At 51.3% G+C, this 13695-nt stretch overlaps 4 protein-coding genes across 4 annotated transcripts; 3 read left to right on the forward strand and 1 right to left on the reverse strand.

Moving 5' to 3' along the window:
• Nucleotides 1–346: 346 nt before the first annotated feature.
• On the forward strand, nt 347–2023 carry NCS54_01410500 (Carboxylic ester hydrolase; the record flags this gene model as incomplete). Its single annotated transcript, XM_053159267.1, has 2 exons — nt 347–1737; nt 1798–2023. The coding sequence occupies 2 exons, from the start codon at nt 347–349 to the stop codon at nt 2021–2023; spliced, it is 1617 nt and encodes a 538-aa protein (XP_053015242.1).
• Nucleotides 2024–2686: 663 nt separating this feature from the next.
• NCS54_01410600 (MFS domain-containing protein) lies at nt 2687–4588 on the forward strand (the record flags this gene model as incomplete). The annotated part of the gene is made up of 8 exons (XM_053159268.1): nt 2687–2728; nt 2790–3155; nt 3205–3246; nt 3291–3671; nt 3717–3758; nt 3807–3966; nt 4025–4180; nt 4236–4588. 8 exons carry the CDS (start codon nt 2687–2689, stop codon nt 4586–4588), a joined length of 1542 nt encoding a protein of 513 aa, XP_053015243.1.
• A 488-nt stretch (nt 4589–5076) lies between these two features.
• On the forward strand, nt 5077–7218 carry NCS54_01410700 (Zn(2)-C6 fungal-type domain-containing protein; the record flags this gene model as incomplete). Its single annotated transcript, XM_053159269.1, has 6 exons — nt 5077–5254; nt 5308–5617; nt 5679–5792; nt 5843–6380; nt 6438–6908; nt 6976–7218. 6 exons carry the CDS (start codon nt 5077–5079, stop codon nt 7216–7218), a joined length of 1854 nt encoding a protein of 617 aa, XP_053015244.1.
• A 4397-nt stretch (nt 7219–11615) lies between these two features.
• Nucleotides 11616–13403, reverse strand: NCS54_01410800 (MFS domain-containing protein; the record flags this gene model as incomplete). Its single annotated transcript, XM_053159270.1, has 1 exon — nt 11616–13403. One exon carries the CDS (start codon nt 13401–13403, stop codon nt 11616–11618), a length of 1788 nt encoding a protein of 595 aa, XP_053015245.1.
• Nucleotides 13404–13695: the final 292 nt, after the last annotated feature.

Genomic DNA, 13695 nt, shown 5'->3' on the forward strand with positions numbered 1-13695 from the left:
CACCATCTGCAAATCCGAGAGGGATGACCTGCTCGTTGCGGGCGGCGAAACACTCTTGACTCTTGGGTGGCTAAGTGGAGCGAGCGCTGATCTTTCCCCCGCTCCGACTCAACTCTCGTCGATTAAACTGACGAATCAGAGGCGAGGCGCTATCAACCTTCGGCGCACAGATGTTGTCAGGGGCACCTGATATCGGCGGACTGTATGAGTCCAAAAGGTCAGTACGGTCGGGTAAGGGTCTTGTCCGAATCTTCCTCCTCTCGTTTGATCCTTTGTTTCCTTTCCCCAATTTATCTCCTCTCTTACCCTCTGTTCACTCATTCATACCTATACTCTGTCAGTCACCATGGGTAACTCCATCTCTTATACCACTACCGGCTGCCGAGTCGACCTCCCCAACAACGCTGGGACTCTCAAAGGGCTTCAGTTTGACTCCAAAACTCGTAGATTTGCTGGAGTTCCCTACGCTCAACCTCCCGTGGGCAATTTGAGATGGCGCAAACCTCAACCATTCCCCAAGCACCACCAGTACTCGGCATCAGACGGTACACCATACGATGCTACCGTCTTTGGCCCAGTGTGTCCTCAAGCCAACTACTCCAAGACAGTCAGCGAGCACGTCCCCAATCACATCTATAGTGAAGACTGCCTCCGACTCAATATCTGGACGCCAGTTCCGGATCCCAACATCCCCAATCAAAAATGGCCCGTGATGGTGTGGTTCCACGGTGGATGGTTCCAAGTTGGAGATCCCAGCCAAGAGCAGAGCATGGATCCCACAGAACTCATCTCTACCGGCAAACTAAATGCCGTATTTGTGGCTGTTGGATACCGGCTCAACGTCTTTGGCTTCCTCGCCGGTCGCGCCCTGCTAGAGGAATCTGGCGGACAAGCTTTCGGTAATTATGGGCTCTGGGATCAACGTCTCGCCATGGACTGGGTATACGAGAACATCGCAGCCTTTGGCGGCAATCCAGAGAACATTGTCTTGGCTGGAAGAAGTGCTGGAGCTTATTCCGTTCTTGCCCAGACTCTGTACGATTTTCGAGGCAAAGAGTCACGCAACCGTTTCCGACGATTGGTCATGTATTCAAATGCTATCCCTACCCAACCCAAGACGCCAGAAGATTGCGAGCAGCAGTTTGATGAACTGTGTGAGTACTTTGGCGTGTCAACGCAGCTTGATGGAGTTGAGAGGCTCCGCAAGCTACGAGACATTAGCTCTGAGGATCTCTGTGCAGCCATCATGGAGCTGAAGAACCACACTTTCCGCCCCGTCACAGATAATGTCTTTATTCACCCTGGGATTTTCGAGTACTACCGAGACGGATCTTTTGCTGCCGAGTTCAAAAAACGCGGTCTCAAGATCTTCATCGGCGAGGTTCTAGATGAAGACACTCTGTACGCCGTTACCAACCCACCAGAGCCGAACCCTGCATCTCTTCGACTGCAGATTTCTAACTACTATTCACCCGAGACGACCGATCGACTCCTGAAGCACTATACTTTACCTCAGACGAAAAACAAGCGAGACTGGCAGCAGATGTTTGGGCGCATCGTCGCTGATGGCCAAGTTAGAGCCCCTTCTCGGGATCTCGTCAACAATCTCGTACAGAACGGGGTTCACATTCAGAATGTCTGGCGCTATCTCATAGCGTACCGTCTCTCATTCATCACCAACGAGGTCGCTCCAGCCTCATTCGGTGTCAGCCATGCTATGGATCGACCCATATGGAAGTAAGGCTTTCTCTCATCTTTTTGTTCGCTTACCCCAGGCATGATGTTGACGACAAATAGCTATTCTATCACACACGGCCCGACGATCGCAGAGCGTGAACTGATGGACGACTGGATTCGAGACTTGTGCGCTTTCGTCAGAGGCGAAGAAGGCCACAAGTATGGAACAACTGAGCCAGACGAGTACAAAGTCATGACCCCGGAGGGCACCATCAGGATACAGAAAGACCCGCGATGGGGAGAGCTCTTGGAGCTGGCAGGCACTTTTTCCGGCAGCAAGAAGTGAGCCGGTAGGCATCCTTTTATATCAAGTAGTAATAGAGCTTAAATATTTAATAAAGCTCTTAATTCTCTTGACGCGGTTTAAATGATATCAAAGTGCCCAGGTCTGATGTCGACGCGGAGGAAACGGCCGGGATGATGTTGCCAACCAATCAGGGACGGCCGTCGGCCGACGGAGCGGAGGCATCAGACGAATCAACGAGGTCCATCGGCCGAGATGTCCGTCTTCCAAGCGATGGAGAAGATCCCCTTGAGCATTTAAATACCGGCCTTGTATCCCCTTTTGTCAGACTAACTCGGATGCTGTACGGTATTAAGCTCTTCAGGTGAGTGCACTTACAGCCCCTGTGAGGTGAGTTCTCTGCGACCTGCCTCTTGTCAAGACACAAGCCCTTGAGCCGCCGTTGACATGACAAGCAATCAGCCGAGAAAGTTTGATACCCTGAAACCTTTTATCGACATGCCTCATCAATCTTCTGCAGTGCCATCCCACGATGGACCGAAGTCGGACGAAGAGAAGGCTACGTCGACCGTGGGGAATGAAGACTCTTTCACGGCAGAAGTCGAGAAAAGCCCAAGGGATATCCACAGTTGGAAGGTTCGGAGCTCATTCATACTGTTGTCTGCGTTGAGCTAACAGGTGCAGTGGGCTCTCTCCTACACGGCCATGCTCTCCACCACCTTTCTCTTCGCCCTGGATAACACCATTGTACGTGACGATTCTCCTCCAAGACTATACCGGCATTTGAGTTGATAATCGGTTATTCTAGGTCGCCGATATCCAACCTGCGATCCTCAAAGACCTCGGCGCCATCGAACTCCTACCATGGGTCGGAACCGGTTTCGCCCTCGGCACCATGGCAGTCTTGCCCTGGAGTAAGGTGTACGGTATCTTTTCCATCCGAGAGATATATATCTTCAACATCCTCCTGTTTGAAGTCGGCAGCGCCTTGTGTGGAGCGGCCCCAAACATGAATGCCATGATTCTCGGCCGAGTCATTGCTGGCGTTGGCGGATCGGGAATGTACTCAGGTACATTGACCTACATGTCGGTGTGTACAACAATGAAGGAGAGGGCCTTGTACATGGCTGGAAGCACCGTTGTTTGGGGCATGGGAACAGTTCTTGGCCCTGTGGTTTGTTGGACCCGCCTTGAAGATTGTGTGGATGCTGATCAAGTTCCAGGTTGGAGGCGCATTTGCAGAAAGCAGCGCGACTTGGAGATGGGTAAGTATCGCTTCGAGCCGCCTGAACTCTTACTAATTGTATAGGGATTCTACATCAACCTTGTCGGCGGAGCAGTCTTTGCCCCAGCATATCTCTTCCTCTTTCCCTCGCTCAACCCACAGCCCCAGCTGTCCACGAAGCAGAAGCTCAGGAAAATGGACTGGCCGATGACGCTTGTCTTCCTTGCCGGCTCGGCATTCTTCATCATGGCCATCTCTTTTGGCGGCACCCTTTACAGCTGGCACTCTGCAGCAGAGATTGCATTTTGGACCTTGTCTAGCGTGTTTCTCGTTGCTTTTGTGGTTCTGCTGACGTTCCATCCTGGCGTCTCCAAGGAACACCAGCTTTGGCCATCCCATTTTCTCAAGATGCCGGTGGTGATGAACATGCAGCTGCAAATATTCTTGTCAGGCGGCATCATTCTGGTGAGTCAATTTCGAGGTGATGCGAACTATGTTGACCCTTTATAGACAATCATCTATTATATCCCCCTGTACTTCCAGTTCATCCGTGTAAGTGAAGTGACAAGTACTTGAAAAACACCACTGAACTTCTTTTAGGGAGATGGTGCTTTGGACGCTGGCGTCCGACTCCTCCCGCTGATCATCGCCATGGTGGTAACATGCATGGTCAGTGGGGTCTTATTGCCAAAGACACCGCGCTTCTCACCGTGGTATATTGTTGGTAGTGCCCTGGTCCTGATCGGAACGGCCCTGATGTGTACGTCCATTTCATCGATGACGCATCAGGCAAGTTAGCAAGCTAATCATTTATCCAGACACTGTTAATGAAGCCACCAAGAACGCCAATATCTATGGATATAACATCTTGATCGGCGTTGGGGCTGGCTGCTATATCGTTACTGGCTTTACTGTCGTCCAGTCCCTTGTGCCAGCCCAAGATACTGCGAACGCTGTCGCGGCCATGACAATTGGTAAGTAATGTTTGACCATTGTGGCATTAATATCACCAATGCTGATATTTAATAGCACAAAATATGGGAATGGTTCTGTTTCTCTCTGTCTGTGGCACTGTTTTCCAGAATACCGCTATCAAGGATGTTGGCCAGGCTCTTCCCCATTTGTCTTCAGACGAAATTGCCGAGCTTGTTGCCGTGACGAGTAGCAAAGCATTCCAGAGCCTGTCTCCCTCAGAGAAATCGATCGTTATTATGAATATTACTTCTGCCATTAGGAACGTCTGGTTGCTGTTTCTCGTTGCTGCGGCCTTGAGCTTTGTGTTGTCTCTACCCATTGCAGTAAGCTCTTCTTCGAAATCAACCGTGATCCAACTGACCGATCTACCCATACAGAGGGTCCGCCTCGGAGCCCGCCAGAAATGATGTATTAAACTTGGGTCTTGAATGAGGACTGGTGCCATCATCTGAGTGTCCATGGCTGGCCGGGGTGCTTCTCGGAGGATGGGATATGATATAAAAAGGATGTGTCAGTAGTGAAAGTTGGCGGTAGTGGTACTTGAAAGAGAAGGTGTAAGGGGTTCTTATCTTAATTTTGAAAACTTGAGTAGGCTCGTTTCAGAAGAGTAATGATGGTCATCGATTCAATAGTTTATGTCAATTCCATGTCGATGTACCTAAACAAGTCTTTTTCTCTGCCACATAGCACGTGGAATCTCCGTGGGGACGGCTGACTCATCTCCTCATACAGAGGGTGATCCTTCGCTCCCTCAGATGGCGACCTCTACACTTACACACTCCTTTGCCAGCAGCAGTCGATTGCTTTTGACACCAGCACCAGTCTCTACCCACCAAAAATCATTGAGAACAGGCTTCATTGAGATGGGGTAAACCAGTGGACAGAGGTAATCGGCATGGGATCGAAACGCGTTCGACAAGCCTGCACGGTTTGTCGAGACCGCAAGGTCAGATGCGATAGGATCCAACCAAGCTGCGGGCGATGTCTACGCCTTCACGAGAGATGTAGCTATGGCGCTTCATCTGGACCTACGAATCTTTCACGTCAAGTCCGGGAGCTCCAGGCTCGTTTAGGTACGAGTCTAGCATCTGGTTCGATGTTGATAAAGGACTGACGATCAAATAAGAGAGAGCAGAAGAAAGATTATCAGAAAGCAGCAAAGGCAGCCTGGAGACTGGAAATCCATTGGCGGGATCAGGGGTACCACCCTTAATGCCCCTTGCCGAGAATATTGACTTCCCACCCTTTGTGCCTTTTGCCGACATCAACTTCGATGCCCAGCTGCAGCCTCCTGCCCCAACGGGTTTTCTCGACCTTTTTGCACAGCCTAACACAGAGAGCCTTTCTCAAGACGCATCATCAGTGAATATTGGCCAAAGTCAGTTCGAATTGATGCGCGATGCTGAGACTGCAGCGGCCATGTCTGAACTGCAATTGTGAGTTAATATTTTCTCTGTTCTAGCGCCCAGTGACACTCGGCTAACCCGATGAGTGAAGCCCGGTGGGATCTCTGTCAGTCGATTCAGAGCCTATGGAAGATGCTGCGACGAGTGGCAATGGAAAACATGGGGCATTCGGGCTAGAACCCCTTGATAAGGAATGGGCCGTTTTGTAAGCTATTATCCGAGTGCCGTCTCCAAGGGGGGCTAACATTCCAGTAGACATCACCTCTTCTTCGAGTTCGTCTATCACTCGCTCCCAATTCTCTATCAAGATCGATTCTTCGAAGAAATGGCTACGCAACCTCACCCCCGCCCTCTACTCGCTTTGAGTTATGCAGTTGCCCTTGTGAGCGCGGCCATCTCACTGCCCCATCAGGATCTACAGAAGCAATATTATTCCATGACGCGAAAGCTGCTGGAGGAGTGCGAGATGGAGGGTGACGGGGCAGAATTTACCAACCTCAACATCTTCCAAGCCTTGCTCTTCTTGCTGAGATATGAGATCATGGCAAGCCAGATCACTAGAGCTTGGATGACACTCGGACGGGCTATCAGGCTTGCAAGTGTGTTGAATCTTCAAAAGATGGACACTCGAGACCTTTCAAGCGGAATCGTCCCAGGTCTTCACGTGGAACTGCCCCCAACGGAGGATTCCGTTTTGTTAGAAGAGCGAAGGCGCTCGTTTTGGTGTCTTTTTATACTCGAGACGTACGTCAAGACTCGATCAGGAATGCCTTGTCAACTGGGTCACGCGGTAGTAAGTACGATGATAATTAATCCGGCAGATGCTTTACTGACTGGTTTTTTAACCAAGTCGTTTGACGTCAACCTACCGTCGCCTGGGCTGCTCAATCAAGGGCTCACACCAACCAACATGCCATTTCTGCGAGATGTAGCCAAGAGCGAAGAGGAACTCTCCTCTTACGCTGCCTGCGTCATCATGGTAGATCTCGCGATTCGGGCTTATGAACACGGAGAATTGTCACAATCACAGGCTCAGGGGTACTGGGATCGGCACTTCGCCATGGCGAAACTGATTCAAGAATGTTCCGCAAAGATGGGGAACAATCTAGGGAAAGAGGCTGCAGTCCGTGACCCTGTTTCTCTATCGAACCAACTCAACTTGGGCGCTATTAAGATCATGCTGCACGAAACAGCTATTGGCAGGGGACGTGCAGATGATCTTTCGCGGTCGATGATTGAAGAGAATGAACGGTGCTGCCAAGTTGCGGCTCAGACGATAGCCGACACTGTTCGAGTTGTATGGGAGAACCAGCCCTCCGAGGTAAGAACACAGACGCTTCCAATGAAAAAACCTGACACCTGGAGACTGATTAGGTGAAACCCTACAGAGAAACCTCTTCACGCTTCAAGCGACCTTTACTGCTTGGCCAATAGCAAAGGCGATCAGCACTCTTGTCAGAGACAGGGCAGATGCGTGTAACCTTCCGTCGGTTCAACGAATGAGTGACCTGAAACTACTGTGCTCTGTCCTGGACTACGTGGAAAGAGAAGGAGGCTATTGGCACATCCTGATAACTGATCATCTGGCTCAAGTGAGGGAGTGGGATGAGGGGCTGGAATCTTCAGCGTAGGCGCTGAGGATTTGAATTGTTGGTTGAATCCTGAGATGCTATTGAGAGGACGACGACGGAAATTGCAAGCTAGAAGTTAGGTCATCACTGTTGGGCTGCACTCAGGTTTGCCTGATAATTGTCAATTGAGGATGTGTTCTGTCTCTGGAGGCACATTTTTATCCAACCAACCAACCGCCCATCCATCGTCATGCCTTCGTTTCATGTTCATGAGAACTGTTCATCAACCTGCCTCTTAAAGCGGGAGGATGCAGTCCACAACGTCAAGAATGATGTCAATAGTGCTGTACCATGAGAATTTAGCAACGGTTCGTCATTCAGCCATCCAGGCCAGGGTCGACAGTAACTTACCAGGTAGCCAGGCCAACCAGCTGGCTCAGAAGAAGCGTGGTGGGGGGGTTGCTGGGATCTAGACCGCCGAGGCTGGGGACACAGTCGGTGATGCCAGTGATGCCGAGGACACAGGTGGGGTCGACAGGAACGCCGGGAAGCTGACGCTCCTCAATCTTGGCAGGAGTGGCGGCGGCGAGGGCGAGAGCGGGGAGAGCGAGAAGAGTAGCGGGCTTCATTTTGGTGGTGGTGGTTGTTCAGATGATCTGAAATGAAGAATGTTGTGTTGTTGTGTTGGTGAATGAGGATGATTGTGAGTGAGTGATGATGGGAGAGTGATGAGGGAGAAAAGGGGGCCTTATATAGATTTTTGAGCCTCGGGAGTGAGAGTATCGTCGACTCGACTGGTGCTTCTGCCGGTCTCTCTCCTCGCCTCTTCCAGTGGCTGCATGTTGCATCCTGAGCGTACCACGACGCGTTGATGGCTTGTGCGATGTGATGGTCTCGTCAAAGACAGACAACAACTCCTGTGCATTACGCGATCCTCTCCCACTCTCGCTATCAGGCACATTTCTCATTGGTCTTTGTCGAGGTTGTTGTTTTGCTTCCTATGTGATAACCCCCTCAGGCTGTGTGGGCTGTCCACGCCTCCAACGTTCTGGTCCGTGGCATGTCTCAACGTTACGTGGCGGAGACAAGAAGCGTCTGGTATGTGACAGTCCCGCTTCTGCAACGGTTACTAATGGTAATTACTCTCTGAGACTTGAGGCTGTGACATGTTCGAGAGGGGTACACAGGAGATTGAGTTGCAACGGCGCATCAATTGCCTTGTTTCTGACTGGAGGGCCATGTCTTGGACCTTGATTGATCATCGTTCTCAGCAATGAATCTTCCCTGTTTTCCGATACCATGGTTGAACGGCATGAAAGTTTTGCCGATCGCTTCACCCTGATTCAAAACTTGGAATACTCACCAGACTTCACTCACTGCCAAGTTGTCTCGGAAGATGCACACGGGTACTAAACCTCCTGAGCCAGCCCATAAGCCACCATGACAGCATTGGCAACCAGCCTGCATATTGGGCTGCGCCTTTGAAGAGACCACATTGCGGAGCCCCATCAAACAGTGCGCTTAAACAAACGCCTGCTCTCTTTCTGGCCCTTCAGCCGCATGCCAAGTCTAAAGGAACGCGGCATGAAGCCTCTACGGAGAATTTTGATTCTAACCCGAGAGCCTAGAATCCTCGGCATGACTCGCGTGACGAGTTGGCATGTTATTTTCTCAACAAGTTACGCTCAGCATAACCGTTCATAGGCCAAGAGACCGGAACGGGACGGCCCTCAGATTGATGGCTGTTCGTCTGTGCTATGACACACACTAGATCGATGATCTACAGTCAAAGCTCAGGGTAATAAGCTCGTTGCACAAACAGCCTCATCTCTGCACCCTGCATTCCACGTATCCCGAACGATCGACATGACAACCACCTCCCTGGCACCCGATTTGAGACGGGATGAACTCCTGCTCGATTTGACAGGTTCAATTTTGCACAGACCCTCAAGCAATGCCACGGCCAAGGCACGGAACCCTCATCCGAGTCACATCACATTGCTGCGAGGTTCGTCACTGCATATCAGTCAGACGATGCTCATGCTTTGAAAGCCAAAACAGCCAACAATTAACATGACAGGCTGTACAGTGCCTGTTTCCCCAGCGGGACAAACCAACAGGTTTGACCCCAATGTCTCACTGAGAACACTTTGAGTGGCTCGGATGTCGGTCCGCCCCGGAATTTCCCTTGCGGCATCCCGGAACTCGCAGCCTGGCGTCGGGGGGGAAAGGACAAATCTGACTGCAGAAAAACAATCTGACGATCTAGATCGAGCGGCCCGAGGCGTCCGGGACTTATTGGCCTGTCAGAATGCCACCTCCGTCATCCCTGGCGGGCCGTTTGATGGACAGCGGTTGCGGCTGGCAACTCTGACGAATGGGAGGGCTCCCAATCAAACGCGTGGACACGTTGGTTCAGCCCCTTCGCTAAACCTTGCGATGTGAAAGGCTACTATTGTATGTACGCTTTCTGTAGCATGCTCAACAGGGTTTGGGCCACTTGAAAGTTGACGCGAAGGATGGATGCTCGAGTCCAAACTTGGAGAAACCTGTGGGGGCATTGTGTTATGATGCCTTGACGAGCACAGCATGAGGGAACCATGACACCAATCTGTCAGGGTCCCCTCAGTGGGACGGTACGCTCGCCCCCAAGTTCACTCAGCTCTGCGGCAAGGGAGAAGATGCATCTCCAGCCCTCGCGTGACTTGAAGACAGACAAGATTCAAATATGCCAAGACACGGCTCATCGTTGGCCTTTCTCTCCACCTTTCAACCTTTTCTCGACTCCACAGACGTTTGCTTCTCGGAGAATGTGAAGCCTCCTTGGCGGAAAGGCTAGGCCCAACTTTAATGGGTAATCTTCCGATGCTCTACCCACAATGCGTTGCTGACGGCTCCTAATTCGGACAGACAGCCGTTGTTATGCTAAATAAGCGGGATCTCAACACATGTGTATATCTAAACAAGTAACCAGAGTTGGGCTACCATGTCTCTTATTTGACTCGGATGGATGGGACACGCGGAGCTGGTCTCAAGGGGATCGGGGATCAGGAGAGTGCCCAGTGACCGAAGAGGGAGGGAGCCAATCATGGATTTATGAGTCTGATGGTACCTGAATGTGCACGACAAGATGAGAGATGTCACTCTGGTGTTCCCTCTTGTTCACACCGGAGATCTTGTCCGACAGTGGCGTGCGCAGGGGAGAGAATACACAGCCTACCTCGACGCGTCTGAGTCGCTCTGCCCGAAGGAAGAGAGACGATACAAGAGGCGTACAGTATGGAAGTTCTTGACGATCAATGTCTCGTTAGTCGTTGATCGTCGCGGCCTCACCTGGGGATTCGTTCAACCAGGTTACACAGAAGCTGTCAGCGAGCGATCCCTTGTCCAAGTACCACCACAGAAACGCCATGTCTCCAGATTTGTGGTAAGCCTGTTTTGTCCTGTATCGATCACTCATGTCCTGATACTTTCATGTATCCCCCTTAAACTCCGCTCATCTCCGGGTGAGTAACGGTACCACTTGTCCCCATCGTTCGCGCATGTTTCTTGTCTCGTAACGGCACGTAGTGGACCAGGAAGATGTGATGGGAGAGTGGCTGTCTTAATACTCTTTCATCATGGTCTCTTGAGTAGGGCCTTGGTGGCACTACTGTACTCCATATTGAAGGGTCATTATTGAGCCCACGACAGTCCTGCTCGGAAGATGTGCTTTGCGAGGGCAAGATAATTCAGTTCTCTCGACCTCTTTTCTACCTAGAAATTCGCGGTAAAACTGAAGTGTGGGCCAGATTTAAGGCAGACATCATTGAGCCTTAATAGAGATGGACAGCATATGAGTAGTCATACTTATCGGCTTTACATCTTTAGACAACGCTGAGGCTCCTTTTGATGAGTGTTATTATTTCCAATCGAAATCCTTCATGAGGCAAGCACTATAGATATATTTCGCCTATCAATAAGCGAGTATGAACGTGCTAGAAGCGCGTACGAACTCTTGTTGACCGCAGTTAGTCTCTTCGGTGTGCTTTCTGGCGAGATTGCATAAACCCTAGAGACGTGCATATTATGCAAGTGGCGCTTCAGAATGCCGCTTTATGAGGAGACTGTATCGCATAAGAATATAGGGTAAAGTGTAAGAGAAAAGGGAGGGATGGTACATGAAGGCGTAGTACTAGAAGTGTGAACTTAACAGAGCAAGAGATAGAACTAGGTACATCTAGTAATTTTAAGGGGGAATTCTCGAAATGAAATTTTATTAATAGCAAGTAACTTAATCGAAAGTACCCACAAGGGGGTGGGGGAGACATAGCTTCGCCTTGAGAGTTGCAAAACAGTCACCCACTCATCAAGTGGGATACGACCTGAAGTTCAGCAGAGAATTAAAGTCTATCAATTAAATATCGCTAATCTCAAACAACTTTTATGGGCCTTTCATTTTAAAGGCATTCCTCAAATTATGTAAACGACTGCCTCGTGTTGACGCGGTCGATATCGTAAGGGTTACCCTCATACGATCTCCTCCTCTGAGAAGCCCGAGTATGTGTCGTATGTGTCGACGACCGGGTTCGAGCCATAGAAATAGGAGCATAGACTGGCTCATCAACTTCCGTAGAAGCATCGTCGTTGAAGTCTTCCTGCTCTCCAGGACGGGTCTCGTCCTTTTCGGTCTCCTCGGCGGGAGGAGCCTGGTCGCTCTGGAGCTTGCGCATAAAGGCGGCGGACTGGGCGGCGAACTTGCACTTTTCGCGGATGGATGCGCCGTACTTGTAAAAGAGGAAAGGGAAAGGCACGCAGGCCAGGGCGAGGAAGGCTGGGATGGAAGAAGCCCAGTGGATTCCGAGGTCCTTGTACATGTAGGACGTGAACAAAGGGAAAGCAGCACCAAAGCAGGATCGGAGGACTGAGTTGGCGGCCAAAACAGAAGCTGCAAAGATAGTGTAGGCGTCAATGAGATAGTTCATGACGCTGAGGAAGACGAGAACCATGCCGAAGCCAAAGGGTACACCAGCTGCGATACTGGCCATCCAGTGGACGTGCTTGTCGTTGGTCCAGGCGAACCAGAACAGACCGATGGGAAGGGCAATAGAGCCGACGAGGCAAGGAGGGAGACGGGCCTCAGGGGGCGCGAAGCCTCCGTGCTTCTCCTCCATCTTGATATATCGCTTGTTGGCGGGGATGGTGTAGGCAATGGCAAAGAGCATGCCAACCATGATTCCGAGGAAGGACAAGCCACCAACACCCTGGTTCCATCCGCGGTTCTGTTGGTAGACGATAGGGAATGCGGCGAAGAGCATGTAGAGGGTTCCGTAGATAATAGCCATGTAGATGGATAGGAGCAGAACGATGGGCTCCTTGAAGAGCAGGATCCAAGGTCGCGACAAGGCCATCTTGAATGACTCGGCGAGAGTAACCTTGCCACGGTCATGGTCAATCTTGCTGACGTAGACCTTGCCCGTCATCTTGGAGAGCTTCGCAGCGCGCTTTCGAAGAAGAACAGGCGCGTACGTCTCGGGGACAAGGATGGAGCCGAGGATCCAGAGGGCGCCGGAGAAGGCAGCAAGGAAGCCCATGACCCAGCGCCAACCAGCATTCATACCAAGGAAACCACCAATGACGGGGCCCAGGACGGGACCGAGGAAGGGAGCGGCAGCGAAGATGGCCATGGCCAGACCTCGTTGCGATGCGGGGAACATGTCGGCAATAGCACCACCGGCATTGGTCAAAGGCGACGAGCCGAAAGCACCAGCAAAGAAACGAAGAATGATCAGCGACCACGCATTCTGGGCTCCAGCGCACCCGGCGTTAAACGCGGTAAGAGCGGCATATGTTCCGATAAAGAGAACCTGTCGACCAAACATTTCGCTGAGAGGAGCCCAGAGAAGAGGACCGATGGCGAAGCCAAGCACGAACAGCGACACTCCGAGCGTCGCCACCTCTTGGCTAATCTTGTACTCCATAATGATCTCGCGGATGCCTCCAGTGTAAGCCGACGAAACGAGAGCGACGGCGAGGGTAGCGATGGCGACGGTCATTGTGATGAACCATTTTGTAAAGGTGCTAAAGGTCATGGGGTTTCGGGGATCGTTGGGAATCCATTTCACCAGGTAAGGATCTTCTTCGGTACCGGAGCCTTCGTACTTGAACTCGGCGACGGCAGGGGTGACTCCAGCTTGGTCGATGACTAGGCGCCAGTAAGGAATGTTGGCCCTCGCAGGGGCTTCGATGTTGTCGAGTTCAGCCATTGCGGGAGTGGCTTTGGATGGAATTGAGATCGACTATGATGATGTGCCAAGGACAGATCAGATCCATGACAAGGGAACGGGAACTATTTAAACAAAAGGAGCCTCGGCATGGCCAAGATTCTAGAAAACACGCTCGTACAGAAAATCTTTCGTCGGGCCCGCCGACTGCCCGATACCGACAAGATCGGAGGGTCTTGACATGAATTCCGGCCCTTGATGATATCACCGGTGGCCACTTAACAGGGGGCTACTCGGTGCGCTCGAGTCGTGATAGGCCACGGCCCCGGCCGTT

This window comes from Fusarium falciforme, chromosome 12 (genome assembly GCF_026873545.1).
Source record: "Fusarium falciforme chromosome 12, complete sequence".
In the NCBI taxonomy this organism is placed as follows: domain Eukaryota; kingdom Fungi; phylum Ascomycota; class Sordariomycetes; order Hypocreales; family Nectriaceae; genus Fusarium; species Fusarium falciforme.